General features: G+C 40.1%; 1 protein-coding gene across 4 annotated transcripts; it reads right to left on the reverse strand.

Annotated features, from left to right (window-relative positions):
- Positions 1–2,564: 2,564 nt before the first annotated feature.
- LOC107386223 (uncharacterized) lies at positions 2,565–20,025 on the reverse strand. Of its 4 annotated transcripts, none has more exons than XM_070555568.1 (11): positions 19,980–20,025; positions 18,740–19,469; positions 17,988–18,061; positions 17,477–17,557; positions 17,321–17,380; positions 17,035–17,085; positions 10,965–12,738; positions 10,602–10,727; positions 9,728–10,006; positions 8,971–9,120; positions 2,565–3,293 (listed from the first exon to the last, which is right to left on the reverse strand). In XM_070555568.1, the coding sequence occupies exons 2-11, from the start codon at positions 19,416–19,418 to the stop codon at positions 2,986–2,988; spliced, it is 3,582 nt and encodes a 1,193-aa protein (XP_070411669.1). In that variant the 5' UTR covers positions 19,419–19,469; positions 19,980–20,025; the 3' UTR covers positions 2,565–2,985. The 4 variants fall into 4 exon arrangements, with proteins under 4 accessions (XP_070411669.1, XP_070411668.1, XP_070411671.1 ...); XM_070555567.1 differs by having other exon boundaries at positions 19,952–20,025; XM_070555570.1 differs by lacking the exon at positions 19,980–20,025 and adding an exon at positions 19,800–19,932.
- Between the last annotated feature and the right edge of the window lie 238 nt (positions 20,026–20,263).

A 20,263-nucleotide genomic window follows, 5' to 3' on the forward strand; every position in this document is an offset into this window, starting at 1 on the left:
CATGTTATCCATGTCTCTACGTCAGCACACCTGATTTACATTGCCTCCTCAGGACGACATCAAGTGCTGCAGATGCCTGTTAATCACTCTTTCATTTAAGTCAGGTGTGTGGCTGTTAATGTTTAAAAGGGCAACATGGTAAACATACAGAACGGTGTCCCTTTAGGACCAGGGTTGGGAAACATTTCCATAAAGAGCCACACATTTAGGATTAGAAACACAACAAAAAAACTCAAACTTGTATATTATATTCATTCATTAAGCACAGGCTGATATATTTAAAATGCTTATTTCTATTATTTGATGATGATAATTGACTAATGAAAATCCCAAATTCAGTATCTCAAAATATTATAATATTGACAAAAGGTTCTATATGGTCCCTCTATGACCGGTGTCAGAGCTTGGTCCGCATTGCCGGCAGTAAGTTGGGCTCGTTCCCAGTGAGAGTTGGACTCCACCAAGTCACCGATTCTGTTCATAACCTTTATGTACAGGATTTCTAGGCGCAGCCAAGGTGTGGAGGGCATCCGTTTTGGTGGCCTGAGGATCAGGTCTCTGCTTTTTGCGGATGATGTGGTCCTGTTGGCTTCATCAGAACGTGATCTTCAGCTTTCGCTGGAGCGGTTCGCAGCCGAGTGTGAAGCAGCTGGGATGAGAATCAGCTCCTCTAAATCTGAGACCATGGTCTTGATTCGGAAAAGGGTTGAAAGCCTTCTCCGGGTCAGGGATGAGGTCCTGCCCCAAGTGGAGGAGTTTAAGTATCTCGGGGTCTTGTGCACGAGTGAGGGAAAACTGGAGCGTGAGATCGATAGGCGGATTGGTGCTGCATCTGCAGTGATGCGGGCGTTGTACCGGTCTGTCGTGGTGAAGAGAGAGCTGAGTCAGAAGGTGAAGCTCTCGATTTACCGGTCGATCCACGTTCCTACCCTCACCTGTGGTCATGAGCTTTGGGTAGTGACCGAAAGAACGAGATCGCGGATACAAGCGGCCGGAATGAGTTTTCTCCGAAGAGTGGCTGGGCCCTCCCTTAGAGACAGGGTGAGAAGCTCGGTCATCTGGGAGGGGCTCGGAGTAGACCCGCTGCTCCTCCACATCGAGAGGAGCCAGTTGAGGTGGCTCTGGCATCTAGTCAGGATGCCTCCTGGTGAGGTTTTCTGGGCACGTCCAACCGGGAGGAGACCTAAAGGTAGACCCAGGAAACGGTGGAGGGACTATGTCTCTCACCTGGCCAGGGAATGCCTTGGGATTCCCCCGGAGGAGCTGGCCCAAGTGCTGGGGAGAGGGAAGTCTGGGCCTCTCGCCTTAGCCTACTGCCCCCGCGACCCGACTCCGGGTAAGCGGATGAAAATGGATGGACACCTGCAAAAGCCTTTACATGATCTCTCGGTCTAGTTCTGTAAGCTACACAATTATGCAGAAGACTGCTGACTTCACACTTGTCCAAAAGGTGACCGTTGACACCTTGCACAAGAAGGGCAAGACACAAAGATCATTACTAAAGAGGCTGGCTGTTCACAGAGTTCTGTGTCCAAGCACATAAACTGAGAGGTGAAGGAAAAAAGATGTGGTGTAAAAGTGTACAAACAGGGATAACTGCACCCTGGAGAGGATTGTGAAACAAAACCCATTCAAAAATGTGGGGGAGATTCAGCTGGAGTCTGTGCTTTATAAACCGCCTCGCACAGACGTATTCACTTTGAAAAATGACTGGACACCTTCACAGTGCCAAAGCTACCAGTATCGGGTTTAGGGACCATGGTATCCGTTCTTGATTGACCAGTAAACTCGCCTGACTTGAACCCCATAGATTACCAGTAAACTCGCCTGACTTGAACCCCATAGAAAATCTATGGGGTGTTGTGAAGAGGAAGATCAGACCCAACAATCCAGAAGAGCTGGAGGCCACTATCAGAGCAGCATGGGCTCTCATAACACCTGAGCAGTGCCACAGATTGATGGACTCCATGCCACGCCACATTGCTGCAGTAATCCAGGTCGATCATACTTTTCATCCTTTTCTATTGGCCAACATTTCTCAAAATGCTTTTTTGCAATACAGATTTTGGGATTTTCATTAGTTTTCAGTTATAATCATCAAAAAAATAGAAATAAACTTTAAAAATATCTAATTTTCCTTTGTGGTGTGAGATTGGCACAACCAGTTTCTGAGGGCTTCTTCTGTGTCTCCGTTGAGTGGTGCTTTCCTCTGCAGGGCAATCCTCCGAGCCAGTGGTGTCCTCGAACTATTAGATTCATTCTCATCCTCTGATTCACTAACTTTTTTCTACTTGCTGATCCTGAAATGCGTAAAAGAAAATTAATTTTAAATCCTGGTGTTTTTTCTTGCCTATTCAAACATCCTAACCCAACTCTGACTTGTTTATTCATCATGAAAGTGGACTGACAAGCATGTTGGATAACAAAAAACACCCACCACTGATTCAGCTGGTTCTTGGTCGAGGACGTTAGCTGGCTGCGTTAGCTTTAGCTCGCTAAAGCGTGAAATATCTCAAAAATGAAGAGCTTTTAACACAAAGATGCAAAAAATTTATAAAACAAGCTTCAAGAACTTTACATACATTTAATTTTTAGCCAATTGTTCACACAGAGAGAGCATACCCATGATCATCCTATTTGCTTCTCTAAGCTAACATGACACTTCTTATTTTCACAATAAAAGTATCAACTCTATAAAAAGTACAGCTCTACAAAGTAAGGTACATAAAAGTAAAAATTAAAGCTTGAAACTGAAAATCATTGATTAAAACCTTATTTGAGCAGTGTTAATAAAATAAAATCAGTAAAACATATCAAAGCTAAGATCTGCAAATCGCTGACCACAAAAACTGGAATGAACTTCTCTTCCAGAACTGAGAACATATGTGCAACGCAGTGACAACACCTAAAGGAAAACAATGATGAACACGAACACAAATATAAAAACATAGGAGGTCAGTAGAGAGAAACTTTGTCCTATGAACGCTAAAATAAATCAGCAGCTGCTGGTAAAGTCCAGAAATCTGCAGTAGTTTTTGCTGTTTGTAATGTGTAATATTTTGCTGAATTCGTTGAGGATCCACTTTGTCGTTGCAGTGTTGTAATCCTGTTTCTGACATAGTCCTTTATGCCTTTCCAGGAACGGTTTCTCAGAGCATCTGGCTCAGCCTCCAGACACAGAACACAGTCATCCTTCTGAGGAACCTTCTGCGTTCTAATGAAATGCATCAGATGTTCCTCTACAGCACGGATCTCTTCTTCATCCCATTTATGTTTAACTTTCTGATTCAAGCCTGCAGGAGTGAAAAATAAATAAGATCAATATAAAATGTTATCAAACAATAAAATACAACGGCCCACTCATTTATCAAATCCTGAATTCCGTTGGTTTGATAAGATAAGTCAAGTCAACTTTATTTATAAAGCACTTTACAACAGCATAAAAGCTGACCAAAGTGCTTAACAAGCCAAAAACAACAGAAGTTCCCTAAAAATTCTAAAAATAAGATAAAAAGTTCATCACAAAGTAAAAACATGCTAAAAACAAACATATCAAACTGACATAAAAGCTACTAAAAACAGATGCATTCTCAAACTGAATGAAAAGCAACTGAGAACAGATGAGTCTTTAAAAGGGATTTAAAACCCGACAGTGACGAAACCATCCTAATCTGGATTGGGAGAGCATTCCACAACCTTGGAGCTGCTACTGAGAAAGCTCCGTCACCCCTGAGCTTTCTCTTCGTTCTCGGCACCTCCAGGAGAAACTGGTCGGCTGACCTCAGTGACTGAGACGGGAAGTGAGCAACTAAAAGTTCACACAGATACTGCGGAGCAAGGCCGTGTACAGCTTTAAAAGCCAATAAAAGAACCTTGTACTGGACCCTAAAATCAACAGGCAGCCAGTGCAGCGAAGCTAAAATTGGGGTGATGTGCTCCCTCTTTCTCGAACCCGTCAATAGGCGTGCTGCTGCATTTTGCACCATTTGAAGACGGGAGAGGTGAGACTGAGGAAGACCAAGGTACAGTGCGTTGCAATAGTCAAGGCGTGATGTAACGAACGCGTGAATCACCGTCTCAAAGTCATGACTTGAGAGCAGACGCTTAACCTTGGTGATCCTCCTTAACTGATAAAAACTGGCTTTGGTGACGGCACTGATTTGCTTTTCCAGAAGCAGATCACTGTCAAGCCGGACTCCCAGACTGGTCGCTACAGGTTTCAAAAATAGGGCCAGTGGACCAAGGTCAGCAGAACATGGCCCACTGGACACACTAGGACTAAAAAACATGACCTCAGTCTTGTCATTATTAAAATGTAAAAAATTTGCAGACATCCAGGTTTTAACCTCATTGAGGCAGTTTAGAAGAGGATCTAAAGAATTGGGTAGGCCACGTTTAATGGGAATATAAACCTGGGTGTCGTCTGCATATAGATGAAAAGAACATCCATGTTTCGTAAAAATAGAACCCAGAGGTAGCAAATACAGAGAGAAAAACAACGGGCCCAGCACCGATCCTTGAGGAACCCCGCATACGAGAGGCGAGCGAGATGACATGAAGCCACGTAATGATACACAAAATGACCTCTCAGCCAAATAGGACTTAAACCAGTCCAAAGCAACTCCTTTAATCCCAACAGACTCTTGTAACCATGAAATCAGGAGACTGTGATCCACGGTGTCAAAGGCAGCAGACAAATCCAACTGTACCAGAACCACAAAATCACCAGTCAGTAGCTAAAAGACCCTGGGCAGTGCAGTCTCTGTGCTATGTGCCTTCTTAAAACCTGACTGGAATTTTTCACAAATATCAATTGCATGCAAAAACTCCGTCAATTGCAAATACACCACTTTTTCCAGAACCTTTGAAAGGAATGGAAGTTTTGAAATAGGCCTGTAATTAGACACAGTAGAGGGGTCAAGACTGGGCTTCTTAAGTTGTGGCTGAACAACAGCATGTTTCCAAGATTCTGGAACCACACCAGATGAACGGCTACAATTAACCATGGTAAGAAGAACCCAAGGACTGATGATTCTTATTCTAAAGTTACTTGGATTTGTGTGCAAGACTTCCACAAATTTGGGTTTAAGGCCAATCAATTTCCCTCTGGGATTAATAAAGTATTTTTCAATTGAATTGAATTGAATAAAGTTTTGTTCTAAGATCAACTACCTTGAAAAAAAAAAAAAAACTCTAGAAATTAGGAACGATGGCACCCTTATGTGGGGAAACATATTCCTACATGGGCGACGGTGGCACAGGAGTTAAGTGATTGCCCCATAATCAATTGGTTGCAGGTTCGAGCCCCGCTCAGTCTGTCGCTGTTGTCGTGTCCTTGGGCAAGACTTAACCCACCTTGCCTGCTGGTGGTGGTCGGAGGGACCGGTGGCGCCTGTGCTCGCCAAACTCGTCTCTGTCAGTGTGCCCCAGGGTAGCTGTGGCTACAATGTAGCTCATCCCCGCCAGGGTGTGAATGTGTGTGTGTGAATGACTGATTGTCTTGTAAAGTGCCTTGAGGGGTTCCAGGACTCTAGAAGGCGCTGTATCAAATACAGGTCATTTATCATAGCTCCCACAAAGAGCCACAGAATTAGGATTAATTGAGATGGAAGACAGCTGAAAGAATTGAGGCATTCAAAGCAGAACTTTTGAATTACAATTGGGATCAGGTGTATGTAGACGATACAAACCAAGCATATGATACATTTCTGTCAATATTCTTAGAGGTATATAATAAAAATTGCCCTATTATACAATATAAGACAAAGAAAAATTATAAAAGAAAGCTGTGGATGACAGAAGGTCTGTTAAAGGCATGTAAAAAGAAAATGGTATTATATGAAAATTTCATCAAACATAGGACAAGTGAAAATGAAGACAATTACAAAAAATATAAGAATAAATTAACTACAGCTATTAGGATCAGAAAGAAGCAATATTATGATGAAATTTTAGAAAAAAACAGAAACGATACTCGTAGGACGTGGAAAATATTAAATAATATAATTCAAAAAAGGATGACAACTTTGGAATGGCCAAACTACTTTCTAAATAGTTCAAATCATAAAGTAAATGATCTACTAAATATAGTGGAAGAATTTAACAAATTTTTTGTAAGCGTCGGGCCCTCATTAGCAAATGAGATAGCAGTCCCACCTGATGCAGATACATTTAATAATCTGATAAATAGTAATATCAACTCAATGTTTCTACATGAGATAAGTGAGACTGACGTTGTGAATACAGTAAGAAAATTTAAAAACAAAAAATCCACAGATATAAATGAAATTGATATGGGAATTATAAAAGAAGTTATATTCTCTATTGTGAGACCATTGACATATATATATAACCTATCACTACGTAAAGGTCATTTTCCTAAAACTATGAAGATAACAAAAGTGATCCCAACATTTAAAACTGGAAATAAGCATTCTATGGAAAACTATAGGCCAATAGCAATTATTCCACAATTTTCAAAAATACTCGAGAAATTATTTGTGAACCAGCTAGACGTATATATTACTAAAAATAAATTATTAAGTGACAGTCAATATGGATTTAGAAAAAACAGAACCACTACCTATGCGATAATGCAGATGGTAGAAGAAATAGCCCAAGCAAGTGAAAGCGAAGAACTCTCTATTAGCATATTTGTTGATTTAAAGAAGGCTTTTGACACCATTGACCACAGGAGATTATTGAAAAAGATGGAAAATTATGGCCTACGAGGAATAGCGAAGTCCTGGATAGAGAGTTACTTACAAGACAGACAACAGTATGTACAAATTAAAGATATAAAATCTGGATTTAGAGAAATAAGTTGTGGAGTTCCACAAGGTTCAGTAATAGGTCCTATATTATTTACTTTATATATAAATGACATATGTAACGTGACAGATTTTTTCAAATTTATAATGTTTGCAGATGATACAAATTTAGTTTGTTCAGGTAAAGATAGAAAAGAACTTTTAAAGAAGGCCGAAAAAGAGTTAAATATCCTCAAATCTTGGTTTGATGTAAATAAACTATCACTGAATATAAAAAAGACTAAATTTATGATTTTTGGAAATAAGAAGGTAAAAAATGGGGACTTTAAATTAACAATTTCAGATACTGAAATTGAAAGAGTGTCTGAAATAAAATTTCTTGGTGTTGTGATTGACTAACTTATCCTGGAAGCATCATTTAAATTACATAAAAGGAAAAATTGCCAAATCTTTGGGTCTATTATATAAGCTGAAGGACATACTAAACCATAAGGCCTTACGTCTAATATGCTGTTCACTAATACGACCATACATGGCATATTGTATAGAAATATGGGGTTCAACTTTTAAAACATATATACATGAAATAAAAACTATACAAAAGAAATCTATTCGAGTTATGAACAAGAGCAATTATTATGCTCATACTGACCCGTTGTTTTTAAAATCACAGATTATGAAATTAGAAGATCTATATTATTATAAAATAATGCAATTTATGTTTAGAGTAAAATTAACAGCTCTGCCAAAAAATATACTAATGTTCTTTGCAAAGAGGGAAAGTAAATATGATTTAAGAGGTGTATGTATGTTTGTTGTACAAAAAGCCAAAAAGGGCATGAAAAGGAGATGTATCTCTGTAATGGGAGTAAAATTTTGGAATGAGGCTAAAATAGAATTAAAATTAGCAACTTCTCTTTCAGTTCTTAAAAAACTTATCAGTAAAAATATTTTTGAAGAGTATTAATTTGATGTTGATGGATGGATTTGTGTTTTACTTTTATTTGGGTTGTTGGTTCATTGCGGGAAATTAAAAAATTGTTTTGTAAGTAGGTTAGGCAATTCTATAAGCTATTGCTTCTGCCTAAACCTATTCAGTCATGATATACCAAATAGACACCATATAAAAACAAGGCATATGTTAGTGAGAAATGGTATTTGTATCTAATTGTATGACATGTTAATGTACATTATCTTAAGATAACTGACTGAATAAATTGATAATTCATTAATTCATTAAGAACACAACAAAACAAAACATTAAAGGCCAGACATGGATCTCTAACACTTACCTCATAAAACGTGTACCGCAGACATTAAAATCCAACCACAAATATCACATCCCATCATAAAATGTCATAAAAATCACTTTTATATAAGGAGTATTGTAAAAGGAGTCTGTATCAGTCAATTAACAAAATCAAACATAACGACCTTTTGCCTCATCAGACTTGGGAGTAGCAGTCTGGTTTGTAGTTACTAGGTGCTTTTGTTGACCACAAAGATTTGCTGGTTGTGAACTTAATCCGACAGTTGAAGCCTCTCCATTTGCCTCGATGTGTAACACGTATCTTGCATTTACCAGCCCTCTGCCATGGTTCCTTCGGTTTCCCAAAGCTTCTTTTTTTTGAAGTATTTGAAGAGCCACTTTGTCTCTGCTGAGCTGTGATCCGATTTCTGACATAGTACTTCACACCTTTCCAGCAACGGTTCCCATGTGCACGCGGCTCAGCCTCGATGCACCAAATGCAGTCGTCTTTCTGAGGCAGCTTGTGCTCTTGAATGAAACTCGTCAGGTGTTTTTCTATAGCTACGACCTCTGCTTCGTCCCATTTAGGTTTGGCTTTTTGTGTGTGTGTGTGTGTGTGTGTGGGTAGGGGGAATAAATTAGGTCAATATGACATTATTTATGACTATATATGACAATATTTTTAAAATTCTAATTCAGTAGTCCATCTTTATTTTTCTAAAATCATGTTTAATGGTGATTGTTGCATTTTTCTGCCATATTGTAATATCTAATGACTAGTATTGACATAAATCAGGGTTCATTGAGGAGTTTTGCCACCAAGAAGCAAAACATAACAACAGGAAGTTGACAGATATTCACTTTTATCTTTTCATGATCAATTTTCATTTAGCAACGTTTTAAATGACAAACAATAAAGACGTTGACTTCTAATGATCAATAAAAAGTTACCTTTTGTTTTTGGTTTGGGTGACTTTGGAGTAGAAGCTTTGCTGTAAGTTGTTGCTCCATGTGGTCGTTGGGTTGGTTCAACATTTGAACTGGGGACCACATCATGACGCTCTCTAGCAGCTTCTAGTTTGTTTGAAGGCTGGGATCTCACTGAGTTAAAGAAAAGACCAGTTAGACCGATGCGGATGCTGAGGCGATCTGTCGTGGGGAAGAGGGAGCTGAGCCAGAAAGCCAGGCTCTCGATTTACCGGTCGATCTACGTCCCAATCCTCACCTATGGTCATGAGCTTTGGGTAATGACCGAAAGAACGAGATCGCGGATACAAGCGGCCGAAATGAGTTTCCTCTGTAGGGTGGCCGGGCTCAGCCTTAGAGATAGGGTGAGGAGCTCGGACATTTGGGAGGGACTCGGAGTAGAACCGCTGCTCCTCCAGATCGAAAGGAGCCAGTTGAGGTGGTTTGGGCATCTGGTCAGGATGCCTCCTGGACGCCTCCCTGGGGAGGTGTTTTGGGCATTTCCTGCCGGCAGGAGGCCCCCGGGTCGACCCAGGACACGTTGGAGAGGTTACATCTCCAATCTGGTCCGGGAACGCCTTGGGGTCCTGCCGGAGGAGGTGGCCGGGGAGGACCCGGACCCGGATAAGCGGAGGAAGACGACGACGATGGCCAGTTAGACCTTTTGGTGTCAGCCACTTGCACGTCTTACATTAGAAAATGGATTCATTGAGCAAATCTGATTTGACACTTGTCATCTTACCAGAACTCTTCTGTGGTCTCTTCAGTCTGTGCTTCTCCCTGGTTTTCAATGACTTCATGAAAATGCCGCTTTCTCTCTGCAGAGCTGTGATCCGGTTTCTGACGTAGTCCTTTAAACCTTTCCAGGAGCGGTTCCTCAGTGCACATGGCTCAGCTTCAAGGCACCGAATACAGTCACCTTTTTGGGGCAACTTGTGCTCTCGAATGAACCTGATCAGGTGTTTTTCTACAGCTTGGACCTCTGCTTCATCCCATTTAGGTTTGGATTTATACTGCAAAACTGTGAGTGAGGTAAAAAAAGAGAAACTAGGTTGTTAGTGGTTCCCAAAGATTTCAGCTTCAGACCCACAAAATAGCAACTGCCAAGACATGCAACCCCAAATATCTCTGATTTGAAAATACATAAATCCTTAAAAAGCTAAATAGTTCAGGGCATGAAGAAAAACGCTTCAGCTTCTATCCATTCATGAGAATTTAGTTGTAACAGTCATGCTAAATCTACAATGGCTATGGACATTGATTTTGACTCTTTTCCTTTACATCTGATATATGGACAATTACGTTATAATGATTGTCAAAATAACCAAATATTTCTGTTTGTCTCTAAAAAACAAAGATATGTTTGAACGGGGATGTTAGGAAGGACATTAGACGAAATAAATAACTCAAATCTGGGCAAATAGGTCAAATAAAACAAAATCAAACTTAAAAATACAAACATAAAAAAACATCTGTTTCTATTATGATTTATTTAATACATCTTTAATCATTCTAGTGATTAAAATTCACCAGGACTTATGTTTAAAGGGAGAAGTCTCAGCCAAAAACAAGAATTATAAAGCTTGCTGATTATCAAGACAAAATACTACCTTTACCATATTTCCTTTCAAATTCAGCAATGATGCTGCTTGTCGTTGTTTCCTGTTGATGATTGAGATGTCCTGGTCCAAAGAGTGAACTGAAAACATCATTACGTTTGTGTGAATCAGGCTGCTGTCCCTCTGAAATCATCATAAACATTCATTTTGTAATTCAGAGTAATACACCAACCGGTTTGCAAGCTTTTCATTTAGGCAAGCCCTTGTTTCTATTCTACATTTACTTGACTAAAATGAGTGAATTGATGATCTTAAACTACATCAGACATGATATTATTACCAAGCTAACTGTGCTTAGAACCTTGGCATTTGATCACCATTGTTCTACACATAAAACAGTGAAACTAGAAGAGCCGTTACCATAACACTCCACTCCAGCTTCTCCACGCACTGCTTGGGTCTGACGTTTAGGGCCAAAGATCTGTCTGAACTCATCTTCCTTCAGGTAAATCCGTGGCAGCATCGTTGCAAAATGCTGCCGAAGTTTGAGTATCGCGAGAGCCGCTGGCTTTTCAGCTCCACATTCTTTAACAAATATCTGTGTGCAGACCGACCCTTTCAGGGTGGAGGAGGGAAAGGGAGATGGTATACCGAACACAAACGGGTTGTCCTTAGGAACTCCACATTCTTCTCGAACGCTGATCAGAAGTTCGATTGCTGACTCAAACGAAGGCTTTAGTAAAACAGGGAGCATTCTTCCACAGTTTCCTTTGATGTCAACCCTGCTAAAGAATCCACACAGGGTTTTCTCCAGATCTGAGACGGATACGTCTATGTCACCAGGTACATCAGACTTTTTCCGAGACCTGAAAGCCGTTAGTGAAATAGAGGTGACCTCTCTAGCTTTCCTCTTGTTGAAAACAAGGATCTGAGCCAGTACCACCTTGGCCAGAGCAAGGTAGTTCTCACTACAAACGTTCTCTTTGAGTTTCTCCTCAGCATCACGATGAACCTTCTCCATGTGGTCATGAAGGCGTTTCACATCTTCAACAAACGGTGCATCAGCTTTGTTTTTCTTTTTGGTTTCCTTGAGATTTCTAAAAGCACGTGAAGAAATGTGTTTATTCCATTTCTTTTGATACAAAGATTGAAAGATTTTGCAAGCCTCCTCTGCTTTGGCATCACCATTTTTCACTGCAGTGCCCTCAACAACACTGCAGATCTTTTGTAGGTTGTAACCAACCTTAAAGGCCAGTGAGGGCGTGGTGAAGGTTTTCGTTTCGGGGTCATACCCTGCCACAGATTTCACGGCAGACACCACATTTTTAAAGTTAGAGGGCTGAAAGAAATCCTCCAGAGTCCGCATAGGAGTCGATTTTTGAGCCTCCAGCAGAAGTCTTGCTACCAGTCGAAGGTTTTGTCTTATGTACTGATGATTCTTTACATCGTCACTGTACTCACTAAACATCTGCTCTCCAAACTGCAAGAGAATCTGATCTTTTATGACAGCTTCGGTCACGTCGTCATATTGCATCTCACATAGGACGTTTTTAAAACCCTCACTCAGGTTTTCACAGTTTTTAGTCAGAATTGCGCACTGTGTAACCAGTGACCTTTTATCCTTTGTTTCGTTTGCTTTCTCTGGTTTTTCACTGCAAGTTTTCAGGTGCTTCCATACGTTTTTCTTAGCAAAAATTCCAAAGCAATAAACACAGTGAACGTAATCTGTTGCTTTTTGCAGCTTTGTGGGTCTTGCTTGTACAGCAAGCTGTCCTTTTCCTGTTTGTAAAACATACTTGTTGTGAGCAAAGTTTCCCTCCTTGGTTAGCTTTTGCCATACTTGTTTCCTTTCTTTTGAGTTCATCGGACGCTGGAACGCAACAGCAACTTCAGCTCTGTCACTGTGGACATTTGTAAGATGTCTTGACATTTTGAGCACAGGCTTTGAACAGAATAAACAGTAATTCCTTGTGTCAAAGATAAGCTTTCTTTTCCGGGTTGTCATTGGCACCACCACACTTTCTGAGGGCTTCTTCTGCGTCTTCGTTTGAGTGGTGCTTTCCTCTGCAGGACAATCCTCTGAGTCAGTGGTGTCCTCACACATACAGTCCGAAACATTTCCATCACTTGTAGATCCATAATTAGACCCATTCTCATCCTCTGATTCACTATAAGTTTTTTCTACCTGCTGATCCTGAAATGTGTAAAGGAAAATACATTTAAAATCTAGCAATCATGGAGTAATTTCTTGCCTTTTTAAACATCCTAATTCAAATGTATCATACATTTCCTACTAGATAAGAAAACGGGTCAGGGGTGATGAAGGTGGCCTCAGCTCTGAGGAAGGCAACAGAGAGAGAGAGGATCTGGGGTGATGGGAGATGTTGATCTGGGGTTCTTACACAGAAAACTTCTAGTAAGTAGATGTAATTTCAGCATTCTTGTGCTTTTTAACATGTCGTTTAATTATTTTTAAATGATTGCTGTAGCGTCGCACTTTATAGCGTTAATGACTGCATATTTAATTATGACCAATAAGACGTGATGATTCCATATAAATATTAAATATCAACCTGTTGAACTTTGAATGTTTAACCAGAAGAGTTTGGGATTCTTTGCTTGTTCAGGGACCATAAACACACTTCGCTGTAATTCAGACAGTCAAGTATATAGTTAAATGGAATTTTATTCTTTTCTAAACTAATGATAATACATGACAAGCTTGAATAATGAGATGTGATGGAGTGTATATGCGGTTATGGAATGTGATGTGTAGGTGGTGTGGTGTAAAGTAGATGTGTATCAGAACCTTCGTATCTGAAAGAGATAGGGAATTCTGGGTGTAAAAGAATTTGTGGCCTGCTATAAACTACAGAGTTGTTTATTAATAAAACAACATCAGGCGCAATCTATTGTGTCTACAAACACTGATCAGAGACCCCCGGTCAGATCCGGAATGTCAGGAAGTCGGGGGACCTCAAGGCACCGAAGTTCGTAGATTGATCGCGGTGCGACCAGTCCGGTTGTGACCAGAGATGTCTCCTGGTCACAACAGGCATGAAGGTTTGTTGCGCCTAAAACAGATGTTCTCTTACAGGGTATCTGCAGGTTTAAGGGAGCCAAATTTAAGACTTTTTAAGACCTTTTTTAAGGCCACTTAGACCAAATTTAAGCTATTTTAATGATTAAATGTAAGCTTTATTTTCCAGCTATTGCCTGGAACCGGTGCCAACCACGTCGCAAACATGGGATTAGCCATCCAGTTACCATTAAACTTGCACTTCCCCATGGCGCAAGCTCCCACTAGTTTAACTAGCTAATGCGCTCATCTAAAAATAGCCCCCTTTCACCACCAACTGAGTGTGTACGGTTCCGCTTATGCCAATATCATACACAAAAAATGCTGAAGACTAACTAGAAATTCATGAAAATTTCATAGAAATAAAATAATCTTGTTTATTGGGTCTTTGAAAATTTAAGACCTTTGGAAACTGTATTTAAGGATTATTTGTCATTTTTAAGGATTTTTAAGGCCTTAAATTTGGAAAAGCTAATTTAAGACTTTTTAAGGACCCGCGGATACCCTGTCTTAAGGAGCTGTATGGCTGTGTCAGCTGGCAGTGTGCCAACAGGTTTTACTGTGTGTCAAAGAGAGAGATGTTTCAAGGAGGCTGATTCCGAATTGGCCACTTCGGAGTTCCGCTCGAAACTGAATAAATCGGGAAGTCACTCTAGTTTCAATAATCCACTTGTTATGATTCTGTCGAATAAGAATTTGACATGTTTGTACAGTAGGCTTTACCAAACATCCCTGAGAAAACCACACCTTCCAGATACAAGGTGTTCTAATTCTGTGGATAAAGAATCTTTAAACTTTATGTGAGGTGACCTTAACTTACATCTAATGAACATTGTGTATGAGTGTAGATAATGATTAACTTGTTAAATCAAACAGTACTGATCATAAGATGTAAATGGATCATTGTAAGGACAATAATCATTTCTACTTCACTGAATTAGGCACAGATTATTCAAACATTTCGTATAACATCTGGTTCATTCAACCATATGATTATTTATGATTATTTAACTTATGAGCGACCTGACTCCGGATAAGCGGATGAAAATGGATGGATGGATGGAATAAAGAATGATATCTTCCAACAAACATTTGGGATGTTTATTTTATATCTGCTGATAAGAGTATTACTAGCAGGAAGCTGTGGGCTGAATTAGAATTGAACCTCCTAAGGTCTCGTGTCCACATGCAGCTGTGGACACATTTGTTGGTTCCCTTCGGTCAATGAAAAAAAAAACACAATGGTCACAGAAATAACTTGAATTTGACAAAAGCAATAAAAAATCTAAATTCTATGAAACTTACCAGTGAAAATCAGACATTGGTTTTCAACCATGCTTGACCAAAATAATAAAAAATAATAAAATAAATAACTCATGAAACAGGCCTGGACAAAATGAAGGTACCCCTAGGACTGAAAATAATGTGACCAAAGGGACATGCTAATTCAAGATGTTTCCACTAATTAGCATCACAGGTGTCTACAATCTTGTAATCAGTCAGTGGGCCTATATACAGGGCTCCAGGTAGTCACAGTGTTGTTTGGTGACATGGTATGTACCACACTCAACATGGACCAGAGGAAGCAAAAGAAAGTTGTCTCAGGGAATGAGAAAGAAAATTATAGACAAACACGTTACAGGAAAAGGCTATCAGACAGCGATACTCAATAGGCAGCCCGCCAAAGTGGACTACATGGGAGAAGACTAAAGAGGACACCATTGTTGAAGACGAATCAGACAGCCAGACTGGAACGTGCCAAACTACATGTTGACAAGCTACAAAGCTTCTGGGAGAATGTCCTGTGGACGCACGAGACAAAAATTGAACTTTATGCCAAGGCACATCAGCTCTATGTTCACAAATAGAATAATGAAGCATATCAAGAAAAGAACGCTGTCCCTACTGTTAAACATGGAGGGGGCTCTGTTATGTTCTGGGGCTGCTTTGCTTCATCTGGCACAGGGGGTCTTGAATCGTTGCGGGGTACAATAAAATCTCAAGGCTATCAAGGAATTCTGGAGAGACATGTAGTGGCCAGTGTCAGAAAGCTTGGTCTCAGTTGCAGGTCATGGGTCTTGCAACAGGACAATGACCTAAAACACAGCTAAAAACACCCAAGAATGGCTAAGAGGAAAACACTGGACTATTCTAAAGTGGCCTTCTTTGAGTCCTGACCTCAATCCTATTTCAGCATCTTTGAAAGTAGCTGAAACATGTCGTCTGGAAAACATACCTACAAACTCGGGAGGGTGTGAAAAGGGTGACAACTACTTGTGTCCAGGCATTTTCACCACTGGGGTCTGCAATTTAGTCTCGATTTAACTATTGTTCCCATCTGTTTATTCTGTTTTTATTTTTTATTGATGCTATTGCCTGTTTATTGTTGTGCTCAGCACCTTGGGCTTCTCCTAAGGTTTGTGAAAGGTGCTCTCTAAATGAATACATGAAATTAATGAATGAGACGTTTGACACAGCTAAAATGACGGTGGTGGGAACCTCCCAATTGGCATCAAACCTACCCCACAGAAAGCAATGAGCGGGGTACGTTCATCTTCTTTATATGTTGATGGTGGTGTTGGGAAAACCAAAGAAAGTCCTCTAGAATATTTCCTCCAGTGGTTTATAGTGAAACTGGTTAATCTGTGAAACCCTCCCTGCATAATTTATGTGATGATGATGAAATAGAGCACCAATGCTGCAAAATGGAGGCTCAAGGTCATATGCTGGTGAGAGAGATCTACATGTGTACAGATGATGTTAAGACTGAACTTTTTAGAGCCTATTGTACTCCTCTCTACACGGACAGTTTATGGTGCCATTTAAGAAGGGAAAATGAGAAAGCTAATGGTGGCATTTAATGAAAGTTCTTTACAACTGCCACGGTTTACCAGCGCGAATCATATGTTTGCCATTCAACGTGTCTCTGGATTATAAGCTGTAAGAAATTTCATGAACAAACTTATGTGTAGGCTGAACATTTCTACCAATGAGTTAGTTAAGGTTTTAGTTTCACCAAAGCTTAGTGACACTAGATATACATCTTTTTATTGGAAGCACTGGATTTCATTTTATATGCATTTTAAATTTTCACTGCACATAACATTTATTTATTTGATTTTATCTTTCATGTATTTTGTGATCATTTTACTTTATTTTTCTTTTATGTATTTTATACTGGACCAGTGTGTCTGATAATAAAAGTTCTTAATATAAACCCATCACCCCCTCTCATTGGACATCCACAAAAATAATGTAGATAACCCATTTTGGATTAAAAACTGTGAGTTTCATTGAAAGATGAGGGATTTTCATGTCTTAATTCATAAAAATATACTAGTTTGCATTCTTATTTGTGTATTATTCATGCAAATGCACCGATAGGCATGACAAATAACTAAAAATACCCACCGCTGATTCTGCTGGTGACACTGGCTCTTCTTGGTTGTCAGACAGGTTGTCCTGTTGGTCACAGGACAAAGATGGTGAACTATTTGCTGAAATATGAGACTGAAATAAAAAAACTAAACAATACTCAAAAGTTATGGGAAATTTGTGGATCTAAGTCTTGAGTATCATGAGCCTAAGTCCTAAAAAAAAAATGAAAAATGCAGCCATATTTAAGAATGTTGTTTTTTAAAAACACCTTTTTGTGCACCACTGTTACCTATGTATTACTACACCATAAATGACTTACCTGAACAGTTTTGTGTGACAGCTGCTCATTATTGCATTTACTCTGAGGCAGCGATTCCAGCTACATGGGGTGAGAATAAAATGAACAGGCAGAAGATGTGAAAAATTACACTTAATATAAAAATGTTATTAGAGGAAAAAAACATGGAACACTTACTAGTACATTTAGGCCCTCTAGTTGTTGTAGCAGCTGTGCACGCTGTTTTAAAATTGTTAAACGATGTTTTTCAATATCAGCCTGAAATCAAACAAAACTGAAGGCATTACTCTGAAATACCCAGGTTAACATTTTCAGGGATGCTTCAAAGTTTGCTAATTTCACCTGAAATTTTCACATCATGTAAATTTTAAAATAGCTGCCAACATTTGCGGTTTACTGTTAATCTTCAATCAATCAAATCAATCAAAGCTTTATTTATAAAGCGCCTTCCGCAACCCTGTCAGGAAGCCTAAAGCGCTGAACATGGTACAGTTGTATGTAATTATATTGAATAAATCAACAATAAAAGAAATTCAAATTACAAAATACAAATTACAAAATACAAAATGGAAATTACAAGATAGATGAAACATTCCGGTAAAATACAAATGTGTGAAACACAATTGGATTGAGTGTACCAATGAAAACTGTGGAATTGATTCAACATAGTAGAGGGCCATAATCTTACCACTGAAGACACATCTTTCTTCTGCTGTTTATCGACATGGACATCTGAATATGAGGCAGATTGAACTGAAGCTCCTAAAACAAAAGACAAGGTAAAAAAAATGAATTTAGACTTTATATATTTTGTGTAAACTATAAACATACACTAGGGCTGGGCGATATGGTCTAAAATCAATATCATAGAGAAGTAGACTAATGGGCCATTCCCATCTGTACCGGGTCGGCCCGGGCCGGGTAGCGTAGGTTGTTTACATATCTGGGTGGCCTGGTATTTTTCCGGACCAACCAAGGCTCATTCTCAGCCCTCTTCTCGAGGGGGTCTGCTTCAGGCCGACCAGGGCCAACACACCCACTGCTGACAGCAAATTCACACCTTCCATTAGAGCAAGCCTCTGATTGGTGGGTAGAATCAGCCCACATGGGCTTAAGGCAAGGATGTGTGGAATCAACCGGGCCAGGCTGGGGCCGACTGGGGCTACCCGGCCCGGGCCGACCCGGTACAGATGGGAATGGCCCATAACTACAGGTATGCACAGAAACAAAAGTTGTCCACTAGATGGGGCTGTCACATTTTTACGTGACTCAAGGTGGTACAGCTTCTTAAAGGGACATGAATGTTGCCAACCTACACACAACTTTTCAATTTTTTTACTATCAAGTTTATTGACATGGGAAAAATTACCTTGATAAGAGTCAGAAATTTCGATAACGATACATTTTCAATTTATTGCCCAGCCCTAACATACGCCGTACCTTTACGAAGAGATGAAGGAATCCACCGAGGCTGCTTCTGGGATGTAGATGACTCATAGCTGTTAGAAGCTTCAACATCAGCACCACCAACTCCAAACGTAGCCTGGGACATATTTCCACTCTGCTCACCTGAGGACATGTTGAAGGATTGGTCAGGGAGTCTGTTTGGCAAACCCTGACTGAGCAACTGGGTGTGAAATGTTTCCAAAAAGTTGTTGGGGGACAGAGGTGCTGGATTCTGGGACGTAAAAGGCTGAATTCCGTGGTTTGGTTGAGGAAGCGATGGCGGGGGTATAGTTTTTCCTTGACGTGTTGCTACCTGCATCGATGATGTGTGAGGGGCTTGCTGAGCAAAGGACATCTGGTGTGAAGCACCAGGATCATCCGTGCTATACAAAATTGAGCTGGATGACAATGTGTTCAGGTGAGAAGTCTTAAACAGAACAGCGTTCTGATTGCTGTCTACTGAAGACATGTTAAGGCTGCTTAGACAGCTCTGACCAGAAGCCTGCGGGTGGCTGTAAAACGGTGTCTGATCACACAACGAACGCTGGCTGAGATGCTGAGAGCTGGAGTGTGGGTTGATGATGACTCGTTCTGATGAAGTTGTGGGCCAGCCATTCTGGTCTATCCAGGTCTGACGCGGTAAATGGCTTTTTTTAGCTGCGGAGTTGTCCATCACGTTCCATAACAGTGCAGTTAGCTGCGTTTGTTCCTTCGTACAAGAGACCTAGCAGAACAACATAGTTTATATCTCACTTTCACTTTATTATATTGAGTTTTGCCTCCAACTGTGAGCATACAACTTTAAATAACCAGTAAACACACATGCGCGCGTGCACACACATCTACAACACGAATTTAGAGCTATAGCTATTCAAACTTTCTAGGGTTTTTTCTGCTGTGAAGCAGTTTAAATAACTCAGACGGACACATGGGACAATTATGGAGTAAAAGACGAAAAATAATTCTGCAGAAAGTGAAAAACACAACTTAATTACTCTAGGACAAACAACATCCTGTCCTCCTTTGCTAGCAAGCTAGTTAGGTCGCTACTTACGTCGCTAGCTAGTTAGCGAGGAGTAGCTAGCGCATTAATCGTGTATTATCTATGGAGATTATATCAATGTAGTCACTATTACGTATAAATTAAAAAGGTGTTTAAGAGAACTACGTTATTTTTAAGTAAACGGTGCCATAAAAAACACCCACAGATATCTCAGACCGTTGTTTATCTCACATTTCAAAGTTACCGCCGCTGATAACGCACAACTTCCGCCTATCCTTTCAAAGTAAAAGCATTGTTGGTCTTCTGCTTATTCAATTTCTCTTATTTTGCTGACCAACTGTAGGTCTGAGTTTTATGATCCTCCTCTGCAGGAGTTTTGTAGATTCTCAGTGACCAGAGTCGAGCCGTAAACTGGATCCAGTTTGCTGTGAATGAAGGCCGGACTCTTCCAGTGTTGTTGGATTTCCTGATATTTGGTGCAATGAGTCAGAAACAGGAATGTGGGACAGCTTCAT

Source organism: Nothobranchius furzeri, chromosome 10, assembly GCF_043380555.1.
Source record: "Nothobranchius furzeri strain GRZ-AD chromosome 10, NfurGRZ-RIMD1, whole genome shotgun sequence".
Taxonomy (NCBI): Eukaryota; Metazoa; Chordata; class Actinopteri; order Cyprinodontiformes; family Nothobranchiidae; genus Nothobranchius; species Nothobranchius furzeri.